At 45.9% G+C, this 23,590-nt stretch overlaps 1 protein-coding gene across 1 annotated transcript in view; it reads left to right on the forward strand.

Moving 5' to 3' along the window:
• Window positions 1–3,138, forward strand: part of DCAF5 (DDB1 and CUL4 associated factor 5) — a 73,144-nt gene extending 70,006 nt beyond the window's left edge. The window contains exon 9 of the mRNA XM_062619201.1: window positions 1,305–3,138. Coding sequence (XP_062475185.1) covers window positions 1,305–3,107 — 1,803 coding nt within the window. The 3' untranslated portion in view covers window positions 3,108–3,138. The remainder of the gene's footprint in view (window positions 1–1,304) is intronic.
• The last annotated feature ends 20,452 nt before the right edge of the window (window positions 3,139–23,590 follow it).

Raw genomic sequence — 23,590 nt, forward strand, 5'->3', positions numbered from 1 at the left:
AATACAGAATTACGGGCGTTCTCTTGAGTTCTCTTTGCAGTGCTTGTCATGGTAGTATCAGATTATGCTGCATGTGTTAACTATGCAACTGTGAGATGAGTGCTGATTATACCGTTTACACAGGCAAAACACTTTTTCTTATTGGTTTTGTTTGCTTGGAACAAAATTTGACTAATTTATGTTGGGAAAAGAGTTTGATGCTTTTGCCAAAGTCTATCCAAAAAGGCCAACCTGGTATAGACAGCTGGCATAGAGGTTTTTTCCCCTGAGCTTGTTAGCATGGTAAAACCACAGCGTGATTGAAATCAGATACTTTATAAGCATAACACTAGGGAACTATGGTGGATAAGCTACATATTAGCTCTGCTTACATTAGGTGTTGTGCATCATATTAACTACCAAATAAAGAATAATATGATAGTGGTTGTCCAGTGAATGCCTTAATCTTATTGCCCCCAAATCTGTGAGTAAAACTGAGAAGGGTAAGTAGATCCAACTGTTATTTCTATGGATTACCAGTTTCTTTGTGATATTGGTATATCTTCTTTGGGCTGTTTTTATTTCCTTTCCCTCCCACACCATTAAAAAGGAGAGAAGGCTAGATGGACAGCACAGTCAAGGCTGTTGCTATTAGTGAAATTGTTACACTTTGCAATGTTACTAACCTCTCTCTGCTTCAAAAGTAGCTTTCAGTAAAGCTCTTCTCCTTCACCTAAAATTGTTGCTGTATCTTGAGAGCAAGTTGGGTGCTTTCTTTTCCTTCACAACTGTTCCCTAAATGGAGTACTGCAGCGCTGCTTTTCACCTCCATACATTCAGCTCCCTTTGGGCTGATCAGGTGTGACTGATAATGAAGCTGGATGAAATGTTACTCTACATCACTGGCACAAGCAACTCTAGTTTCCTGGGAAACAAGTGCCTTCATTAGTGCCAAGACTGTATTGTAGGCAACAAACTATTCTTACTGTTAGTGAGTAAGCATGTCCTATTATATAAAAATAGAGCCCTGCAATTTTAGAGAAATTGCTACACAATGAGATATTGATGGATAATCTGCCATGTGAGAGCTTTTAAATTCTGGATGTGTGAAGTAGATTCAGGAAAAACACATTTGTAAAAGGGGAATAAAAAAACCCACATCTCTGGAATACTTTTAAGTGTTGATCTGAGGGGTAAAAAATAATAATAAAAACAATCTGCAACTTGCAGTTGTTTTGGGTATTTGAACTACTGTTCTGTTTCAAGTGCATATAATAGTTTATGAAGTCAACATCATATGATTTTTCTTCTTCTTTCTGTTACAGATCTGGAGCCCTTACAAGCAGCCTGATTGCACAGGGGATCTGGATGGTAGAATTGAGGATGATTCACGTTGCCTCTACACTCATGAAGAGTACATCAGTCTTGTGTTGAACAGTGGTAGTGGTCTGTCCCATGATTATGCCAACCAGTCAGTCCAGGAAGATCCACGGATGATGGCCTTTTTTGACTCCCTGGTGCGCCGGGAGATTGAGGGCTGGAGTTCTGACTCAGACAGCGACCTCAGTGAGAGCACAATCCTGCAGCTCCATGCAGGAGTAAGTGAACGCTCTGCTTACAGTGAGTCGGAGTCCTCCACCTCTTTGCATCACTCCCCACCACACGTGGTTGAAGAGTCTGATGAAACTGCCTATAACTTAAGGGCCTTAAGATCAACTGCATCCCCCTCAGCCAGAGAAGATGTGGCTTCCCGTCAGCAGCGGCTCTCTGCGCTTAGAAAGTATCAGGATAAACGTCTCCTGGCCCTCTCCAATGAGTCTGACTCTGATGACAACACCTGTGAGGCAGAACTAGATACAGACCTTTTCCCACGGCCACGGTCCCCGAGTCCTGAGGAGAATGAATCCAGCAGTTCCAGCAGCAGCAGCAGTACAGAAGAGGAAGAGGAATTGAATGAACGACGCACATCTATGAGGCAACGTAATGCACTGAGGCGCCGACAAAAGGTGCAAAAGGAGGAAAGGACTAGTACTAACACAGAGAGTGTGACGCCCTGTGTAGGTGAGGACATCTATGATTACCCCCAGATCAAAGTGGATGATCTTTCTTCTTCTCCAGCTTCTTCACCAGAAAGGAGTTCAGCCAACAAAGAAGTTCTCAAAGAAAGGACATCACTTTGTTCAGACAGTGAGTCAGTGGAGAGAAAAATTTATAAAGCTTACAAATGGCTTCATTATTCTTATATATCGTATTCAGCTAATAAAGATGGTGAATCCTCCAGAGGAGATGGAGAGAATGATGAAGGGAAACCAGGAACTAGTGGAAGGCACAGTGCAGCACACTTGCTAAATAAGGAAGATGCTAGGAACTTGAGTTCAGTAGTTCCTCAGGGTTCCCCAGCTATTTCTACTGGAAGCCACAACAGAGAAACTTTAAAAGAATGTTGCTTAATAGAAAACTCTAGTAATGGTCAAGCTCATGAATGTGACAATCAGCGATGGATGGAAGGTCAGGAAAACACATCTGAAGACACAAGCAGTGGAGGTGTAGAGCATACTTTTGAGACTAAAAAGCTCAATGGAAAAGCTAACTGTAAAGGGCTAAACAGTTGTAGTGAAGAAATTCAGACTGCAGGACTTGTGGAACAGAAAAATAGTCAGAACTGTCAACCAGCATCAAGCCATCACTCACTGGTCCCTCCATTCTCTGCTGTTGCCATCTGTAGTATGTCAGGTCACTGCCCCAGAAACCAGACTGATGACCATGAGGAGAGGAGCCTCGACACCTCCTGTGTTAACCACAGTAATGGCCATTTGCATCTGCACCCTTCATGCTTCAGCAATGGACAGAGTTTCGGAGAGCAGGAGGCTGTGACGCAAGGACTACAGGTACACTCAAATGCTGATAATGGCAACCTTGTACAAGTGGGTGGGACCTTGCTCAAAGACTGCTGCCTGTCTGAAATGGACTCCAACAGCTACAGTGTGAGCACAAGAGAGGATACTGCTGACTTGCATCCTACAGGCAGTGAGAGCACTGAATCTCTCGGAGGACTGAAAAGACACAGAGTGGAGTTGGAAGATGCAGATTCAGAAAGTTCATCCTTAGAAAAGAAGTTAAAAACATGATAAATGCAAATGTCTGTCATAGTGTGCACTCTCTCAAAAAAAAAAAGGAAAACAAAAGTATTAAAGGCACATAGAGCTTGGGTCTGAAACATTGCGTTTGATTCTCCATTCCATTCTTCAGTGGGTCTGTTTTAGATTGCCAGTGGTTCATGCTGTATAAAATTCCAACTTACTCCTTAATGAGACTGAGTCTAGTGTACCCATACAAGGTTCTGTTTAAAGTAAATCCTTATTAAGACGGTTGACTGACTTATTCTTGTGTGAACATGTGTCGTTTATTCAGCCAGCCAAACAGGATGACTGCTTTAAGGTTTAATTGTTCTTCTAAGAAGGAATTTTTCCTTAAGTACTGACACTTGCTTCACATTTCAAGCTCAAGAGTGATTGAATTAAATCACACTGGTGGTAGCTTGGGGTGTGTTTCTCATTGAGGAAACTTTTCTGGGCCCTTTATTCTGCTTCAGAAACTAAAGAAATGCAGCCATTAGGGAGGATGTTTTCAGAACTGACTGGTATCTTTAGAGATGATACTTTGTGAAGTGCTTGCTTCTGGTACAGTTTGGTGACATTATTTCTATGCCAACAGAAAAGCTGTAGGAAATAAGCCTCTTTCCAAAAATCACCTTTAGACTGTTCCCATGGTGACATTCAATTTTGTAGGTTTTTTTTGTCTTTTTAAGGAAGAGACCTGAATAACACGGTGCCATTATGATACTAAAATGTGTTTGTTTGATGAGAGGAAGGGATTGTGCTGTAGGCCTCACTCTAACCATGGGCTTTTAAAAATCAGGCACTGAAACATGCCTCTCTGTGAACTTAATACATCATTATTATTATTATTATTATTATCAGGAATATGGCTCTGAGTGTTGGGATCTTGACTGTGCCTTCCCCTTCCCCTGTGTGCTTACTCTGGGGAGGCAGTAGGCCAAATTGAAAATAGCGGAACGATGGATAATGTAACTGATGCATGTTAACAGCAACACTTGGTAAAGTCTGAAAATTGTTTTTTTAGCAGTTTTCTTAGCCCAAAGCTCAAAAGCCTGGCTTTGGAGACCAGGATTGCTTTTACACCACTCTGCCGCAAATACTTAAAACTGCAGATGGGTAGGTAGATGGATTTGATAGAGTTGTGTGTGTAAGGGAGAGCTTCAGAGAAATATCCCCATGTGTGAGGACACCGGGACTCTCAAGTGTGGCAGTTGGAACCTGAGCAAGAGTATAGCTCTGGCTGCCAGCTACCATGAACTGACATACTGTTCAGGTGGACAGAGTCCTTTCTGGCCTGGGACCTGTTCTTAATGGAGTATCTAGCGAGCCCTCAGTTCTGATATGCTGAAAGTGGTGGAATTGCACTTGCTTCCCTAGCAACAAGGTAAGAGGAATCTGTGTGAAGGGAAAAGAAACTACCTATAAAGGGCACAAAACCTGTGTGTGCCTTGCAGTGCTGACAAGAGGCTTCTTTTGACCCTAGTGACTGTCACAGGCTTTCAAGCCCAGTGCTGAGGAAGGGCTAGATTGTTTTAAGGAACAGGAGATTCTTGCTTCCTATATGACTCTAGCAGTACACTGCTGTACATCATTGGTCTCAGAATAATAATTTCATGTGCACATCTACCTGGTACCTGGGAAGGAAGATGCTCTATTAAGGCATGATGAAAGTAAAGGAGGGCTTCAGAAGGGATGCTGGGAGGGAAAGGCATGGGAAGGGGAATGAAGAATGTAAGCTCAAGAATTTCCTTAGAGCTGCTGTGTGCCATAGGCTCTTTGCTCATGCCTGGTCAGCTTTGCTATGTGAGAACTTGGAGTAAGCACACGACGGAGTATTTAAGAAGCAAGTAAGATGGCTAAAAGGGAAAGGAATGTTTTCAAACACAGGTGAAAGTGGCAATAACAACAAGCTGATACATTGTTACCTTATTGAGAAAATTGTCCTTTACTGATTTTATTTTAGGTCACTGCAATCAAGATCACTATGGAAGTGTTCTCCTTGGTTGTATAAACACCTTATTGTAAATGCTCATTTAGCCAAAATCTTGAGGTTGACAAGTCAAAATCTTTTTATTATCATTATTTTTTGTTAAAGTTCTTTACATTGTGAAATATTCCCAGCTGTCACTTCTGCCCTGCTCTGAAGAATGCACAGATTGCTGGTGAATGGCCATCTCCACCCTCCTGTGACACAGTCATCTTTCCTCAGTTTTACCTCAAGTGCCTTGTGGTCTCACTTTCTGGTTCTTCTGTTTATTTTCAAAAGCAGAATAAAAGCTCCCAGGTTTGGTGCTAATACTCCTCTACAGGCTCTGGGCGTAAAGGTTTGCTGTGGTTTTCCCAGTGACAGCCTCCCATGCTGCCTGCATGCTTGTTATGTCAAGCAGGAGGAGGAAGGTGGGTTGTGATCTTAACCTTTAGTTCACAGGAAGTTTCAGTGCACGCAAGAACTGTAGCTTCCAAATCAGTGGATTCACCTTCTCACATAAGTAACTCTTAGCAGCAGTAGGAAGCTGCATTATCTGGTAAAGACAAAAAAAAAGGCAAGCAAGCAGCAGCGTGTCTGCTGCAGATAGACAGCCATGAGAAGAGCCGTGCTTTGTAGACTGCTCTGCTTCACTGTTGATCCTGTACATCTGCTTGCTTTTGTTAGCTGTGCTGTGTGCTGGCAGCTTCCTTGGCTGCCAGATCTGAGTGTTGCTGTATGCTTGGGATTGTCATCCGCTGTTTCAGGGAAAGGAAATCACCTCTTCAGTGGAAAGTCTTACAAGTTTATCTGACAAAATTTCACCTTTCCTAATAATCTGTGCCATGTACGTAGAAGTGAAAAGGTTGTGTAAATAAATATTCAATTACCTTGTTCATTAGCCTATTTGCATATGCAGCTTGTTACAGCAGGAAATTTGCTAGGCCAGGTTGTACAGTTCATCTCCAGAAAACCTCAACAGTGGAAAAGGAAAACTCTGCTTTAACGTCTCATCCGAACACTTTGGACAGAGAAAGATTGATCTTCAAAGACTATTTTTTAGATTCCTGCAAGCTCACAAGCTATGTATTTGCTTATTTCAGCTGTCTCTGTTTAAAGCATTAATATCAGACCAGCCTGAGTTTGTGAGATAGTCAAAGCTGGCTCTTCACTGAAGCAGGGCAGCATGAGGCTTTTCTGAGCTGGGGTATTAACTACTTTCAAAGATGCAGGAGGACATGAGATTTATCAACCAAGCTTCTACTATTTTCCTTCCACCTTTCAAGTGATCCTCTTGCCAAAGCTAGTGAGCCTTCTCCAGGGTGAGCGGCTCAGTGGTGGTGATGCTTTGCAGTTGCTTGCTCTTGCAGGCAAAGCACATGCAGAAAGATTCAGCTGCCTTGAGAAGGAAAGAGCACAGGGCTTTGACCTTGGACATACCAGTTGATTGACAGAAATTCAGCCTGTCTCCGTTGGTGTAGTACTTAGGAAGGACAACTTATTTCAGAACCTTTTCTTTAAAAGTGGATTGCAGTGGATTTTTCTCCTGTAAGTTTCAGTAGAATAAGTGATTGAAAGCTGTTTCTAATCTCTGTTTTAAGCCATGTCACTTGGTAGCTAGAAAATTACTTCCTCAAATATTTAAAGATCTGTTCAGTTAGGTCTGCTTCTGAGGTCTTGTACTTTCCTGTCTTATCACAGCCTAGTGAACAGATGGAGGTCTCTTGCTCACTGTGGCCTTCAGAATCTGATGTGGCTTGGGATGCTTTCATTTGTAGTTACAATTTATTTTGCTATTTGTGGACAAGAGCAGTATTTTTGTTATTACTTTGTTGAATTAAAATGCCCCATGTTAGTGAGTCTTCATCTCTTTTTACAGGCACTGCTATTGAGAGGTACCTTTTGCATCCAATGCTTTCTCTCATTTTCACGCACTCAGATTCTCAAAGTATCCTTGCCAGACCTGGGAAACTCAGTGTGCTGCTGCAGCATCTGCAGAGTACTAAAGAGTAATGCAAATAGCTGCAAGAACTGAATTACTATGTGCACATGCACACAGTTCCTCAGGAATTCTTTAATCAGCTAATTCTAACACATACGTAATTTATAAACCATAGTGCACTCCTGCAGCTATGCTGGGGTGCACTACTGAGCCTGCCTAGTGCTCTACTAATATGGACATGAGCTGTTTCAAACGCCTACTGACAAAATGTCAGTTCTTGGTGGGGGGAAACACACCAAAACCCCAATGAAAAAAAACCTACTGGCTATGGCAGGTTCTAGGTTTGCCAAAGTTTTCTTCAGTGGTTGTGCAGATCAAAAGCAGTGAAAGCTCAAGAGAGATGTTGGTGTGTTGTAGGAAATAAGCAATCTGAATTTGATGTTCATATTCTGCCTGACTCAAGCCAAGGAGGTACAGTGAGCTGTCCTGGGATACTGCTGGCAGGCTCAGCTTTTGTCTCTCATGGGTATTTTTCTGTTCAGTTCTGGTCTTGCGTATTGGGAAGCAACTCTGGAGTTTCTGCACAGGTGTAGGTTGGCATTGTCACTGCTTTTGGAGCTGATCGGAGCTGCTCCTTTGCTGAAGCTGCCGTTTGCACGCTGGCTGTTTGGAAGTAGGTGGTGTGAATGAGTAAAAACATTTCATATGTTCCTAAAAACAGGCAAAACACTGCCTGAAGTTGAACTTTTGATGGGGGACCAGGTGCTTCGCAGACAGACAATGCCTCTGGCTATAGATGTAGCACTTTCGTGACCAGATGCTACAGGAGTTGCTCATTCGCCCCTGGACCACATTGCTACAGCAGTTTACCCCCCAAACAACAGCTGAAACCACCAGCTCCTACATACTTGCAGGGTTTGCAGTCTGGTCATTTCAAAGGGGTCAGACTATGTGCTCTTTGTGAAAGTCTCATGTCTAAGTGTCCTGCTTCCAGAACAAAGACTACAAGGGTCAAGTTCTGCTTCTCTGAAGCAAAACTTGCTTCAAGGAAAACCTGATGCATATTTTCATTTTTTAGCTTGCCATTTAAGGTTAAATACTTGTGAGGTACATTCTGAACTCTTGAGAATGTGGATGTATGGCAGAAAGAAACAGTTGGAGCTTCAGAACTGAATTCTGTCAGGGAAGAGGGAAGGAGTTGAAACAAACCTTCCATACTCTAAACACCAATTAGGTTCATCACCAGCTTCTAAATGTAGCCCCTAAAAGCCTAATCAATGAGTTAACCGAAGTGACTTACCACACTTTAGCTTGGGCAGGGAAGGTCACTGATCTGTAAAGCCAAGAAGCCCCTGGCCTCACAGCATGCTATGAACAGCCCGACCATGGATGTATTACCCTTCATCTGCAGCCTGCAGGGAACACTATGAAGGGCTGTCAGCAGCAAGATTGTCCCTGACTCCAACCAGCTGGTTCTTCCTTTTCTTTTCTACAGCTGTCTGGTTTAGCTTCGTATTGTCTGTGATGTGCTGAAGAAAGATCCCTAGAGAAAGGCATTTTGGTTTTAGTTCATGTTTGCCTTTGGAGCTTGGAGGGAGGTTTTGGGGGTACATTTCAGGGTGATCTTTATGCAGCCTATTAAAATGAGGAAAGAAAATTAATGGATCCTTTCAGGAGGAACAGAGCAGTGTGAGGCAGGAGCCTCCTCTAACTTGCTTTTCCCCTTCCAGAGGTTTCTAGGTCTCCTTGGGAAGCCCTGTACGTTTTTCTGTTCTAGGACCTAGAAAAACTTGCAGTATTGGGTGGCTAGAAAGCAAAAATGAAACTGTCACTGGCCGAGGGTGTCACAATGCTCCTTGCTTCAGTGACATTGCCAGTATATGACTGCTGGATCTGGCATTTCTTGGCTTGGATTATATCCTGGAATACAGTTTTCTCCAAAGCAGGAGGAACATCTGCTTCTCACCTACCTAAGTTTTGGAGGGAGAGAAAGGAAAGGCAATCTAGGCTTCAACAGTCCTGGAATGAGAGGAAGTACATGCTTCAAGCTGTTCATAAGCGCTCTTTAAACTCAGTGCTCCCAGGTTTGCCTTTCACACATGCCAGCGCTGCCATGCAATGCTCGCCTGAGCACAGGGATGACAACAGCACCAGTCCCAAATTTCCTGTAATTCAGGGGGAGAACTGAGGTGATTCAATATGTCCAGTGGGGCAGATCTCTAGTTTTTCCATCAAGAGGCTTTTTTTAGCATGTACATGTTTCTGATGATAGGCAAAACTTATTTTTAAGCCGGGAATGTCTGTAGCAATGTTTTGAATTCCTAAATGGCTGACCAGCTAGGATAATCTATCTGAGGAACACTGGAGGCAATTTACAGCCCTAGATGGAGATTTTTATTTACTTACACATACTTTTAAAGTCAAAACTTTTGCCGTTTGTCATCCATCACCAGGGCTCCTTCACCTTTCATCTCCCCTCTACTTGGCCAAGCAGGGTGTACTTTCTCATTCCCTCCACTAATGATATAGATGCAAAAGATACAGGTCTTTTGTACTCCAACTTCCCGGCAGTTAATGAACATGTTGGGACAGTAGATCACCTTGCTAGAGACACACAAATTGCAGCAGACAGCGGGAGTAATGGCCCATTAATCACTTCACTATGCTCTTAAATTGAAATTCTGCACAAACATTGGAAGGTTTCAGCCCGAGTGACACATCTTGAGGTCTCCTGCTGCAGAGCCTGAAATACCTTTGATATTTCTACAGTTTCATGCTGTAGTTTCCAAAGTCAGCGTTTGTTTCCAGCCCCAGGGCATGTCTACTTTACTTTTCCTCTTGCCAGATGAAAATGATTATATTGCTTAGCTGATTACATTTGTGAAGAATAAACCCAGTGAAATCCTCAGCTGATCATGCTAGACAGCAGTCACACTGCCCCAAAGGAGGGATTTCATCTGTGTACAGGCGGGCGAAGAAATCCAAAGCAGCATTTCCAACTGCAAACTGAGTAAGAAGGATGCTGATGGTTTCATGAGCAGCATCTGTGAGCATCAAACTGCTGCTGCAGGGAAACCTCTTGTCTGGGATGGAGGCAGGCAGTCCATGCTGCTGGGAAGCGGTTCAACTTCCAAAGCTGGTGGAATGCTGTCAGGTTTCTCCTGGTTTAGTGTGCTTGTTCACACACAAGGAGCAGCTGAATGTCTGGTGGGAGCCAAGCTGGAAGAGGGGTGCTCTGTCTCCTGTAATCTGGGGAGTGGGAAGGGAGGAGGCTCTTCCCCAACAGCGTTGCCTTATGGAGGAGTGCTTCCTTGAGGAGGGAGTGGAAGGGAGTCAAGAGGATTCCATTTCCCTCCCTCGCTGATACCGCTTGGTATGGCAGCCTTGCTTTTGGTTTCAGGATGTAAAAATCCCATTTCACTGCTGCTGGCAGCGGCATAATAATGCAGCTGCCAGGGTAGCTGTGGCTTCTTTCCCTCCAGCTCCGACTTAAAACGATTTAAGATACTTTCCTAGAAAGTCCAAAAGCCGCACCAAGAGAGCTGGGTACTGGTGGTTTGTAAATGAGCTTGGGTTCAGGGGCAGTAAATGCAATAATCAAATACATATTTATTGTTAGCAAACAGTGAAAAGGGGAAGTTCACTGCAATAGATACGAATGAGGAAATGTGGGCAAATAGTGGAGAAAAAGGTCTTAAGGAAAAACTTGCAGTAGAGGGGAAGGAGGGGTGTTCACTTAAACGCAGGTCAGAAGGAACCCATTGTTTGCCTAGGATGAGGTGGAAGTGGCATTTGCGGTAACACTGCAAAAGTGTGGGCAGCAGCGCGCAGGGTCCCTCGGTGAGAAGCCCCCGCCACAGGGAAGCTGGTAGGCAGCAGCTGCCCTTGCTGTGTGGGGTTAGTTTTCAGCTAACCACATAGAGAGGTCTCTGAACTGCTAACACAGTGTGCGGGGGGTTGGGGGGGGTGTCCGGGATTAATGAGCCTTGGAGCTCAGAGGAGCTCTAGGGAACTGGGAAGTAGTCGTGGAAATGGGATGACCTAATTCGGGTCCCGTTGGCTTGCTTTCAGCACTGGCAAAATGATAAAAGGCTTAATAGGGGACAAGAGCTAAAAAAGAAGCAGGAAAATATTCTCATGGCTAATAGTGTGAACTGATAGGGAATGGCAAAAAATGGACTGTGTTGAGCTAAGCATATTGTATGAGATTTCAAGTTTGGTTGATAGAGGTAGAAGTCACAATAACACCTGGGCTCCTGGAAAGGTGTTTTAAGTATTGAAAGGTCCAAACATTATCTATTAAACTAGAGCAAACTTGTCTGTTCAGTGCATGCAGCATAAGCCGGCACTAACCTCAAGCAGGGAATCATTAGAGACACTTTTAGTGGACGGCAGAGCCTGAAATGGGTACTGATGTATTAATATCTTTATTAATAGGCAACACACACAAGCGTAGCTATATCCTTTGCAGCCTGTAGCACAAGCAGGAAAGATACGCAGTGAGGACAGGGCTCTGCAGGCTTTCCTGCTGAGCAGCCCACCCCAGATCAGACTCTGTTGCATAGGTCAACCCAGACCATCTTGATATGCATGGGTCCATATGAGAACTGGACAAAAGACCTGGGCATCTCTACATGCCACTTGGACACAGATGTCAACAGGCCAAGAGCATCACGTGGGGTAGTGAACCAGTCCTGAACATCCAGAGGTGCCATCAGCAGCCAGGCTCAGCCTTGCAAAGCTTTGGTCTCATTAGTCCCAACCCTCAAGTGAAACCACCACCACCATGGTACACCCCAAGGCTGCCAGGATGGCTCCTCCGCCATCGCCCTCCTGTCCAGGCTGGGTTTCAGGTCACTGCCAGGGCATGGGGCTGAATGCTGAGAGCAGGGTGCAGGGACCAACTGTGCTTGAGGCATTGTGCCATGAGTTGTGTCCTTGCTGAGGCCCCCCAAGACCATGCCTGTTTTGAGGGAACTGAAGGCAGCACAGGCTTCAGCCCTCTGGAAAGCAGACACAAGTGGAAAATCATTTTACGGGCTTGGAGTGTTTTCATTTGCCTGTACATGTGTATATCTGTGCAAATGTATAGCTGTACATTTCCACACACAAGCCGTTCCGTTTAAACACACTTACCATAGCAGTATTGGTTAAACCCCAAAGCTGCTGCCTGCTTACAGCAACGAGAACAGAGGTGTCCTCACACTCGAAACTAAAGTGTATGGAAAAGTTTTACTGCTGTGCTTGCATGCTGTCCCACAGGGTGCAGGAACCTGTATCTTTTATATCCTAGACATGATAAAAGGAGCTGGTATTTGGAAGAACTTGGCCTGTCAAAGATTAAACAGCTGATTTATACAGCATGGCAGTGACTCTTGAGGCAGCATAAATGGGAGCAGCCTCTTGGTGGGTTGGGTGGGATGGAGGGAGGGAAGGCAGGGCTGATGCTGGTGAAGGAAAGCGTCTTTGGTGATGAAGGACCTGGATATTGCTTGTTACCAGGGACCAAATAAGTGCTCGTTTAGACCAAACCTAGGCCTATTTCTTAGGAAAAAGAATAGCAGTTCAGTAAAAGACAAATCAGAAGGCTTTGTGTCTTTGTGCTCAACTATCTCTTGTGTTGGCTTCTTAACCAAGGCCTGGGATGGCACTGGCTGCTGGGAGCTGCTTATGGGAGCACCACACCTCAATTCAGCCCATTAAGTCAGACATGGGGGTTTCTCACACAGAGCAAAGTCAGCTCACAGCGCTGTGGCTGGGTGGCTGCGTGATGCTGACTCCCCTGTGGGTGTACCACAGAGACATTAGCAGTACAGGCATTCATCCCTGTAGACCTTGTATTAAACAGCTCCATTTCCTGCTGCAGGTTAATGGTGCAGTGCATAATGCTCTGCAGAGGTGAGCCTGCCCCTGCCTGATGTACTGGAGAGGCAAGCAGAGAGAGGAACTCCTGAAAAAGCATTTCAAATGTCACATCAGGTAACTAGGGTGCATTTCAAATGTCACGTCAGGTAACTAGGCTGCATTCATCAGAAGCTACGTTAAGTCCACAAAGCACCATTCCTAAGGTACTGCGGCTGGCTGGTCCAGTTACCTGCTTTTTAGGTTAAGGTAAAAGCTGCATTTACCTTGTGTACAAAGACAAAGCTCCTTTCAGTGCGTTTTCTCACTAAGGCAGGCTGTGATTCTTCCTCTTTTACAGTTTCTTTCTACTGTCCCCTCACCCCATGTGCTGCTCAGCCCATGCCCTGTGGGCAGCTGGAGCCAGGTGGCAACAGGAGTTTTACCAGTGCTAAATGAGGACCAGACGAGGAGATGGGAAAGGACCGAGTAACAGCGTGAATTTGATCGTAACATCATTGAATCCTGTCTCTGAGGGGCACTGTGCTGAACCCATGCTGTTTCTTGTTAGTCCAGTCTTCAACTGCTGTTTTCAGATCTATGAACACAGACAGCTCTCTGGAGAACAACCCGTGGGGATGTCCAGTTCTACATGGTGGCAGACTAAGAAAGGGTGGAATATGCAGGTATTTTGACTGTTCTGTTTTATACTTCCACGATAGCACTCAAACCCTTTGAGAAATAGTAAACTAATTCACTAAACTGTCCTGGTGATGTTTGCTAAGGTTATTATGCACCGTTACAGGTTCATCTCTGAAAAGTAGCAGCTTAAGGGTTTTCCTCCAAAAACGTGGATTTTGTTTAAGGTGGTGCTTGATTATCTTCAGCAAACCGAAGTGATTTAAGTTCCCTTCTCATGAAAAGTGAGATGGGGGAGTTGATTTAATCACTCAGACTTTCCAGCATTGCATAAACAGAAGAGCAGGCTGAATTAGCATTAGTGAGAGGTCTATGAATATTCCTGGAGAAATGTTACTGCTTTAACTCCAAGAGCTGACTCTGGGGTTGGCTTTTTCTCCTTTTCTCTGTAACATTTCCCAGAGGAGTACTCTATGATGAATAATACCTCAGTTCTTATTTTCTTAAATAAATCTAATTATTTTTTTCCATGCAGGAAATGCAATCAAATTATGGGTATCATTCATTCATCCTTTTATAACTCACGTAACACTAACAAGACAATGACCTGCTGGTGCATGGCCCTTGGGCAGTCAGGAGAAGAAGACGGGAGTATCTGATGAAATTACTCAGCTTCCTGAAAAAATCTGTTTCAGATGATGATGATGATAATTGCACACTCTTTGCCTTGTTCTGTGCAGGTTGTTCCTAACCATGGAAAATCACAGTGGCAGAGAAGTGACGCTGAAAGGAAGGTGGGATATGGTTAGCGCTGAGGCAGTGAGCTGGGATAACCTGTCAAAGTATTTGGTAATCTCATACATGGCTTGGATTCTTCCATAGGGCTTAAAGCATGTCACCACGTACATCTTAAATTATACATGAATAGCTGACTGGACACAGCATATCTGTGTAACCACAGTGTTATCCATCTGCCCAAGAGCTGTCGGCTCCACCAGATGGGAAACGTCTGCTCCTGCACAGCCCGTCTGCAGCCTGTGTCTTCCTCCTGTGTCAGAGAGCCCAGTTGCTGCCAAACTGGGGTGGCCTCCATCCCAGCAGAGGAACTGGCCCTGCTGAAGGAGGAGGAAAAGCCTGGGTATGAGCATCCCACAGGGACAAAGGGCTCCCCAGAGCAGCAGGGAGCTGTGGCCAGTGGGCACTACCAGAGATCTCCTCTACCGTTATCCTGTGTGAGAAGCTGCAGGTCCATGTGGTGTACATGCAGGACTAAGGCTGCCCAACCTATCAGCTGGCTGATGCCCTCAGCCTTGAAGACCAAACCCAGCTCCATGTGGGGTGAGGCAGAGCACGTTCCCAGCAGGCAGGCTCAGCACCCCTTCCCAAGCAGGGAGCTCTTCCTTTGTAGTGCCCAGCCCTTGGGAATTGATCCAGTCTGACCCCAGCTCCCTGTTCATTTCAGGTTTTATAGCTTTAGAAAGATTCCTATCTGCTGACCTAGACCTACTTCCACCCTGCTGCTGTGTAGTAACGTTCCACCAGCACTAAACAGTATTTCATACAGAGACCAAACCTTCTGTCTGAGTTCAGAAGCTCCTCACCATTGTGGGTGCAGTTATCTCAAAACCTCTCTCAAGTATCTGTCTGCTTTATGTCAGAAAATTTCATGGTATGGACTTGTTGGCACTAGAGAGGCGTGAAAGCCACTGCCTGATTCCCTGGCCCTGTTTTCCATGGGACACTAATCCCATTTCCCTGGCAGCTCTGGATAGTCTGGATGACGGTGATGATGATGGCAGCGCTGAAGCTTTGTGAGTAAGGACATGCAGGGAAGCTGGCTAAAGGTAGCTCTACACATCTGCTAAGAAAAGGGAGGCAATTGAGCCCTGGTATTCTCTGGAGCCAGCTCCTGTGGTTGTTCCCATCTCTGACTGGTTATGGAGGTACTTTGGAGTCTCACCTCAGCCTCTGCTGGACACGTATCTACTCAGCTGGATTTTAGGAAGGATCTTGCCTGCAATACAAGGGGAAAAATGACAAGACTGGTAGCCTTGGCAGGAAGACTGAACACAACGTAAGTCATGGTAGTTGAGCTTCAGTGTTTGTGAGGCCAAAAGGCCAAGACTGACTTATGCTACATGACAGTCTCATGATTGCCTGATCATACAGTTCTCCACTTCCCTCTGAACTCCCTTGCTGGGGCTGCTCCAGACAAGGTAGGCCTCGGCTTCAATCAGCATGACAATTCCCTTGTCCCTTCTGCTAACTGTTTCCCACAGCCTCCTACCTCCCTGGCTGTCAGCTCCATCACAGAGGACAGGCTGGATAGGCTGCAAGGGCAGAGCTTTCCCTGGCTGCTGGTCCTGCCCACCTTTGGCTCCTCGGTGGGCTGATACGAATGAAGTCTGAACTTGGGCAGTTTCCCAGCTAAAGGGAAAATGTCTTTCTCCACAGCCAGGTCTGACATTGCTTGTCAGCAGCAATTGTGAGTTCACCAGATTACAGCAAAATCCCCCCCTGTCCCGAACTACATCCCTGTTTCATCTGCTCTGGTGCAGGGGTGCACCCCTGGGCATGGACCTGCGGCTGGGATGGGTACTGCTCCTGCAGGAATGCAGGCAGCCACATCCACTGTGCTGCCCCTGCCCTGGCCATGGGTGAGCTGTCAGCTGCTTCCTCCATCTCCGGCTGTGCGAAGGGGGCAAGGAAACCACAGAGGCTGTCTGTGACCTCCGCCTGAAAGAGTTTGCCCTATCTGATGTTGCCTCCTAATAGGATTTGGCTGTTCGATACCAGCTGGTGTGCATGGGGTGAGAGCCCTTTTAAATGGGTGTTGAAAACTCTTTTGTGGAGGATTTCCAGCCTGCTTATTGCTCCAGGTGGGAGAAGCCTGGAAGAGAGCCACATGCATGCGGCAGTCTAGACATGTTTGATTTCTTTCTGGAATTAAAGAACAGAAGTCTCATAATACCCTTTTCTTTTTTTTTTCCCCCAGCATTCATACAAGTAGCCAATATAAACAATTCTCTCACTGCCCTGAAATTTGGAGTTGTTCACAGGATGAAGCAGTGACCTACTGAACCCCTGGGAAGAGTAATATTAGCCTGTGTCTGGTCTGCTGCCTTCTTGGCTTGGGTCTGAGGACTGCAGCCCTGCTGTCCCAGGGACCATTGTGGGTGTTCTGGTGTAGTGAGTCTCCAGGGTGCTGCTGGGGCTGCTGCTCCCATAAAGGGACAGGAGACGCGCAGTGAGATCACTGAAGCCAAGGAGCTCCCCGTGCATTTGGGCACCTAACAAACTGGTTCCCCAGCTCCACTTCAGTCCACCTGGAGGACAAATCTACTGAGGACTAATCCTCGGATCTGACTGGCATCAGACCCAATGAAAACATCGACCACAGAGAACATTCTTCCATCACACCCAAGAAATGCTGCTCAAGATGTATTTCAAAGTGCCTACAGACACATGTTCATGACAGCAAGCCTCCAGGCTGACTTGCAGGCAGGTGACTGAATCAAGGTCACTTCTGAGGTTGCCAGCACCCTCACTGCAGACTGGTTTTCATGCACAAGTGATGCACTTTCCTGTCACACAATGGAATAGTAAGATAAGTGTCAAGGAGGCCAGACAAGTAATGCACTTGCTCTCAAGTGAAGATGGGGTCTGCTGATTCTTCTCGCATTGGTGGTGCTCCTCATTCAGACTTCCCTAAGCCTTCTTGCCACTACACCTGGAGTACTGCCTCTGTCAGTTTTCCAGCTTGTTTTGTACAATTGGATTTTTCTTTTCTGGGTTTTCTGTGCCTTAAGCTCTGGTTCCGCCTGCACACTGAGCCATGGTTGGAAGTGCATTGAAGAGGCACCCAACAAAGAACAACATGGACCAGCTGCCCCATATCCTCTTGGCTTCAAGTGCAGTGGAGGAGATGACAGCTGCCCAGGTTGGACTTCTGAACATGGAAATGACTCAAAAAAGGGCAAAAAACATATTGAGTGAAGATATGTACTCAGGAGTCAGCCTCCCTGACAACACAGGGAGGAAGGCTGGAGGAAGGCTGAATACTGATAAGTTGTGTAAGCTGTATAAGCCATACTATGCAATTAGGGGGCTTATTTTTGATGATCAATTTCAACAGTGAAGCATGAGTTATTCATATCTTCCCTACAGTGGTAGGATGATTGTGGGGGATGTAAGGAACTCCTAAATGGCGTGAAAGGATTGTTGCCTTTCAGCTAACCTCTTGTCCTTGCCTCTTAGGACTTCAAGATAAAGAACAGGCCTTTGGATCTTATCAGAACTTAGAGAAGCAGCCAGGCTGATAACATGTTTCAAGGCTTTCAAACTCTCTAGATTCATTTTGGTCTAATGGTTGTGTAGTTAATTTTATTTTCCAAAGCCCTTTTGCAGGCTGTGTTGCAGGCTCTGCCCTTCCTCATGTCCCACCTCAGGTATGCACAGTGCTGGTGGGTAACCTTGTAGAGATGCTGCATCCCACCACAAGCACCTGGGTCGATCGACTCCCTCATGTTCCATGGTCTCAGGAACTTAACTTGGGGTCCCCTGTCCCAAAATTGCAACCCCAAAATGAGCAGTTACTGCTGTTATCATGGCTGAAAATTCCTCGGGTATCTCTCACTGAACTTCATTTCCTGCCTTGCTCTGGCAAAGCTCCCAGTTTCCATGGTGATGATTTATTCCTTTAAATAGTTTCCATTCAAGAGCAATATCATGGATCCTTCTCTGTTGTTGGTTTTATTAAAAATAACCTACTCTCCTCCTGACCTCTGCCTCAGCTGAAGCAGTTGGAGTCAGACACTTGCCTCCAGCCTCTTCAGTCCACCCTCACTCCCACCCAAAGATGACCCCCTTGCCTCCCTACCACTTGGTGAAACCCCTCAAGGTCTGTCCTTGGCCTACTGGCCCTACTGAGAAACCTACATGGGAAACATGGGTGGATCTGGAAGGAAAACACAGAGAGGAGGAAAGGAGGGACTGGCTGAGCTCTTGCATGACAGCACCACACAGCTCAGCATCCATCCAGCAGTGGAAGGGGAGCCTGATGCCCTCTGCGGCTCTGCTCTTGAGCTTTCCTTGCAATGAGTGCGGAGGCTTGTGAGAAATAGGAAGCCTCATGAGAACAGCAAGGCCCATGATGAAACAGTCGACAGCGCATCACTCATTGTTGCAGCCGGATGTTCAAATAAGCTGCAAAGAGGGTGTCATTTCCCTCCTCCCCAGCGCTCGGCTTCCAAACCCAGGTATTTTTAATTATGAGTGTCCATTTTATTGCATAGAAGTCTGAACAGGCAGCCTGGTCTACACACGACATGGGCCGTTCCATATTTCTTGGGAGACTTACTTCTTGGTTTGCATAAAGAGGGAGACAGAGCATCTGGTTTCTCTGCTTCATTTTAAATGCCAATGATTATTTTGTTAATACATTTACATTCCAATTTTCTTCACACATAGTAAAAAAGGAATGCTTTGGGGTTCTTCTAGATAGAAGCACATTAGTGTGCCTGGTCTTCAGGCACCAGTAGCAGACATGCTTCCAGAGCCTGGAATTCAATCGTCAGTGAGGAGAGCAGACTTTGGGGAAAGTGAATTCCCATCTACGAAACAAATTCCCAATTCACTGCAGAAATTTCCTGACTTGCTGTATAAACTGCTGTCAGCACTGGCTTAGGCTGGGAGAGGGACAAAAAACTACCTACAAGAAATAGAAGTATATAATACAGCCTTCCAAATACTTTTTGCTCAGGCTCACAAAGCAGCACCCAGGGAATGCCAGGTTGCCAGCTAATGCAGAAGGGCGGATACCAGGTGTGTTTCCTTCTGCAATACTTGTGAAATCTCCTAAAGCACTTGCAGCACTTTTTGAATGAGCAGTGAAACTCATCCTTATAAGGTGGGGGAGCTCCATGTTCTGCTGTTAGAAGGCTGGAATGTGAGCACAGCAAGGATTGCTTCACGTGAGCCTCTTATCTGAGAGATTGGCGATAAAACTGAGGTTCATGTGACGCAAGAAGAATTTCTCCCTTATCGGAAGGAAGCCGGAGATGTGCAAGGCAGCGGTACAGCATGCAGGATGAATTATGAGGAGGAAATGGTGTAGAGGGGCCAGACAGTTTGGAAATCTGCCTGCTTGCTTGAGTGTGTCCTATTTGTGCTTTGGAGGATTGTATTGACATCAATACAACATCAGTTTTAGAAGCACTTGACTGGAAGCTTGAATCTGCCGACAGTAGAGCAAAGCAACACAACCTGAAGACTTTGGGAATCTCAAAGGGTGCCAGCCCTGTTTTTGACCTCTGTTTGACATTGAACTGGGAGATAGTGAGGGAGGACTTTGACAAAAGCCTTTCAATCTATCAGTTACTTATCATTTCCTTCAGGCATTTTTCCCTGAAAGTATCAGCCTCCATGCCTCCTAAAATATAGTGCTGAAAGACGCTGTGCTATTAAAATGGTTCATTTTCCTTTTACCAGAAACCCACAAAGTTTGCCCACAAGAGATTTTTCAATCATTTAAACCTTTGTTTTAAAATGGCTTATTTTGTTTACAAGCAAAGAGGAAAATGCTGCTTCTCGGTATAGAATACAGGCATGCCTAGTATTAAATTCCAGTTACTTCCTCCATACCCATCTCAAAGCCTGGCTAGAAACATTTTGCACAGTTGTAAGAAGCCTGTATGGTCATCAGCTTCTCTTGACGTGTCACTTTAGGCAGTGTCTCTCTGCATGCTCCATGGGTATCCTTCCCAGCAAAACTTTCCTGCTTCCATTCCTCGTACCACTGCTTCTGCATATTTGTCATTTTACCTGTTTACCATGATGCAGCTGCCAGCCCCTTTCCCTGCCCAATCCACCAGCAGGACACATGGCCACCAGTCTTGCACCAGAGGGAAATGTCATCCACCTTTTGGGCATTCAGGGGAGAGACCCAGATCTTACTTGTGACACTGAGAGCAAGAAATTTCCCTTCAAAGCAGCAGATGTTTTCCACATAGTCATAAGTTTCCATGGAGAAGGCAAGACTGGATTCCTAAAACCAGACAGACCCAAACACCGCTAAGTTTCCTATTGGGTGCACGTGACCTGATGGCCTCAGTATGTCCTTCCTCCTTCCTTGTCTCTGGTTCTTTGCAGCTTTTCTTTCTCCCTACATTGCCTTCTGCCTGGTTTCAGTGCTTGGCCCAGATGCTGTTAAACCCCACCCAGCACTGCATGATAGAAAGCCAGGCATCACAGCTTCTCTTGCCCTGTCCATGGACTCCAGCAAAAGCAGCTACAATACACAGGACTCTTGGGAAAACCAGAGGGCTGTGAGGGAGGACCAGAAGCTCACCTTGTCCCCAGGCAGCACAGACCAAGCACACTCTCTGGACAGGAGGTTCCCCAAGACAAAGATCCACTCTCTGACAAGGAGATCCCCCAGATATCACAAGCAGAAGCCACCAGCAGTATTTTAGCTGAGGCTGTGCTATATCTGATACTGTCTTTCAGACACAGTTTTTTGTCAAGTGACCTTGTCCTTCCTGAGGAGCTCAGAGCATGCTTTTTAAAGAACAGCCCTGGGTTATTTTTATCAAAGACAATGTGGCCACTAGAAGTAGCATAATGGGGCTCAGCAGGACTTGCTTTTTCCCAGAACGATGACCATTGTGCTGCTGGAGCTGAGGACGGTTTGGGCTCTTACCAATTGCCATTTTTACATAAACCGGGGGGAAAAATAAACTGGAACATGTCTCTTTAGCTGGGCAAAGCTGCAGTGGTTTCTGCTTTTATGGCATGACTGAAATGTGGTAAAAACACCATCCAGTCTCTCAAGACAGCAGATAGGATGAATAAGCAAGTGTTACTGGAATCATGCTTTTTTAGGCCTGAGTAACCTGATAAAAATTGGCCCTGCTCTGAGCTGCTTAGAGATGTCCTCTGGGGGTCCCTTCCAACCTGGATTAACCTATGGTACTCAAGAAGGACAGAATCCTACTGGTCTGCAGAAAAACTTGCCCTGAACTTTCACAAACAGTAAACCAGAATGAGATTCAAGCTCTTTTTTCACTGTAAGCCCAGGACTTGATGTGGTTTTCTGGTTCTGTTTTTAAGAAAAGCACGGGGAAGCACTCAGGGCCTCCCCTGGTGCACAGCTCCCCACCAGCCAACCCTCCCGGCCTTGTGGCTCAGCCAGTTCCTCCCACCCCGCTGCCCATGCATGTGCACATCCCCCCTGAGGGCAGCACCCTGCAGTGGTAGCTCTTTACAAGCCTTCCTACTGGAGCTGGAAGGAGTGAGAGACATGTCTCTAGCGAGGGATTAAAACGCAAGACCTGAATTTTTCCCAGCAGGAACAAGTGTAGAGTGAATGCTGCTCCTGCTCTTCCAGGAGAGGTGGAAGGCAGACACTGGCCCTGTTCCTTCTGCAGAGCATCCATTCCAGGCTTACCTGAAAATAGAGACCTATGCTAGGACCAGGTTGTTCTGAATGCTATCTTGTGCCTAATAAAAGGGGATGGTGCAAATGTGAGAGGGTGCTAGCAAATGTGGCATGGGGCTCTGCTCAGGAGACACCACAGTACTTGCCTTGAAACACCCATATCTGTGATGGCCACTGAGCCGTGGGGGTCTCTGGGGTGCTTGTGCAGGCTCAGACCACGGGGAAACAGACCTGCTGACCGGAGGGGTGAGTTTGCTGCAAGGAGGTTGGTACTTCTGCAGAGCCAGGCTGGAGAGCAGTGGCAAGGATTTCTTAGCCGTTTGCACCCTTCTTTAATTTCTCCCACCAACGCTCTGGCAGAGCTTAAGTCTATTGATGTTTAAGAAGCTCTTGGAGCTGGTTTCTTCTCTCAGGGTGTTCTCCAGGTATGCAGGACGCTGTGGCTATGCTCCCAGAAACCTGTTGGATGGGCTGAATTTTGTAAATACAGATGCTAAGTCACAGATAAATGAACAAAGCAGATAAGCAGGTACAAGAGAAAATGCTATTGTAAATCCTAGGTGTGCCTCTTCTACACCTTTATTTGGGAATCAGAAAGACGCCAGCACTCAGTCCTGTTCAAGGTAATGGTAGGTTTGGTACTGGGCACACACAGTTTGGACTGGGCCCAGAACCTCTTTCTCCCTCTCTCTTTGTTTAATTGCTCTCTTCATAATTACCACTAGTGTTGTGTGCAGGCTTTTTTCCCTTGTGAACGTTTCCACTACTTGAGTGCAAACGCTGTGATGCAAACGGGAGTCACTCCCAGAGAATGCCCAAGGCTGGGGTGCAGCTGCCCTGAGACGGGTCGTGCTGAGAAGGGTCAGGGGACTCGTTGCAGACCAGCTGGCATCAGCGGAGGTGGTGTGCCATGGCTGCGCTGCAAAGGAAGCACTGGCACTGTCAGCCTTGGTCATACTCAGAGAAGCTGGACTGGGACTCGCTTCTCCTCTGTGGTGGTCATACAGAAAGGGTTGGGCTTTCTGTCCCTGGAGCTGTTTGAAAGAGCTGGGCAAACAAGGAAACTGTCCCTGGAGAGGAAGCACAGTAATTGTGCAGTGCTGACAAATGTCCAGAGACAACAAACCACAAAAGCATGGAGAAAACAGGGAGCTTTGTGCCCTCTGCTTTGTATTTCACTTGCAGGGATCTCAGGCGTCAGGCAAAAAAGAGACCGGACACCTGCAGACAACCTCATGACATTTACATTTAATTTTTAGGTAAAGCAACGTAACTTGTGGTGAATTTGCCGGTTTAAGAAAACAGGATCAGAGAAGAGTGAGGTTATTTATATATTTCAGCAAGACCCACACAAGCCTGTTGCAGCAGCTTTACCCCAGCCTAAGCCCCTGCATGGAGGAGGTGTGCATGTAGATGCCACCACACTGGGAGCTCTGCTCAGCTCTACTATTAGCAGATGCTATTTAAGCATGGTATAAGTGATATTGCAATAACCTTAAGCCTATATATTCTCTGCTTTCCTCTCAAGTCAAGCAGTGGTGCTGAACTGAACTTAGGACAAGAGAGACCTGGGTACATTTCAAAATCCAAAATGGAGTCTGTCTTGGCTCAAGTCATAGGGAAGTATTTATATTTATTTTCTACCATGTCAATTGTGTACTTTTTTG

Source organism: Pezoporus occidentalis, unplaced genomic scaffold (genome assembly GCF_034315485.1).
Source record: "Pezoporus occidentalis ecotype Australia unplaced genomic scaffold, CSIRO_AGI_Poc_V1 ctg21, whole genome shotgun sequence".
Lineage (NCBI taxonomy): Eukaryota > Metazoa > Chordata > Aves > Psittaciformes > Psittacidae > Pezoporus > Pezoporus occidentalis.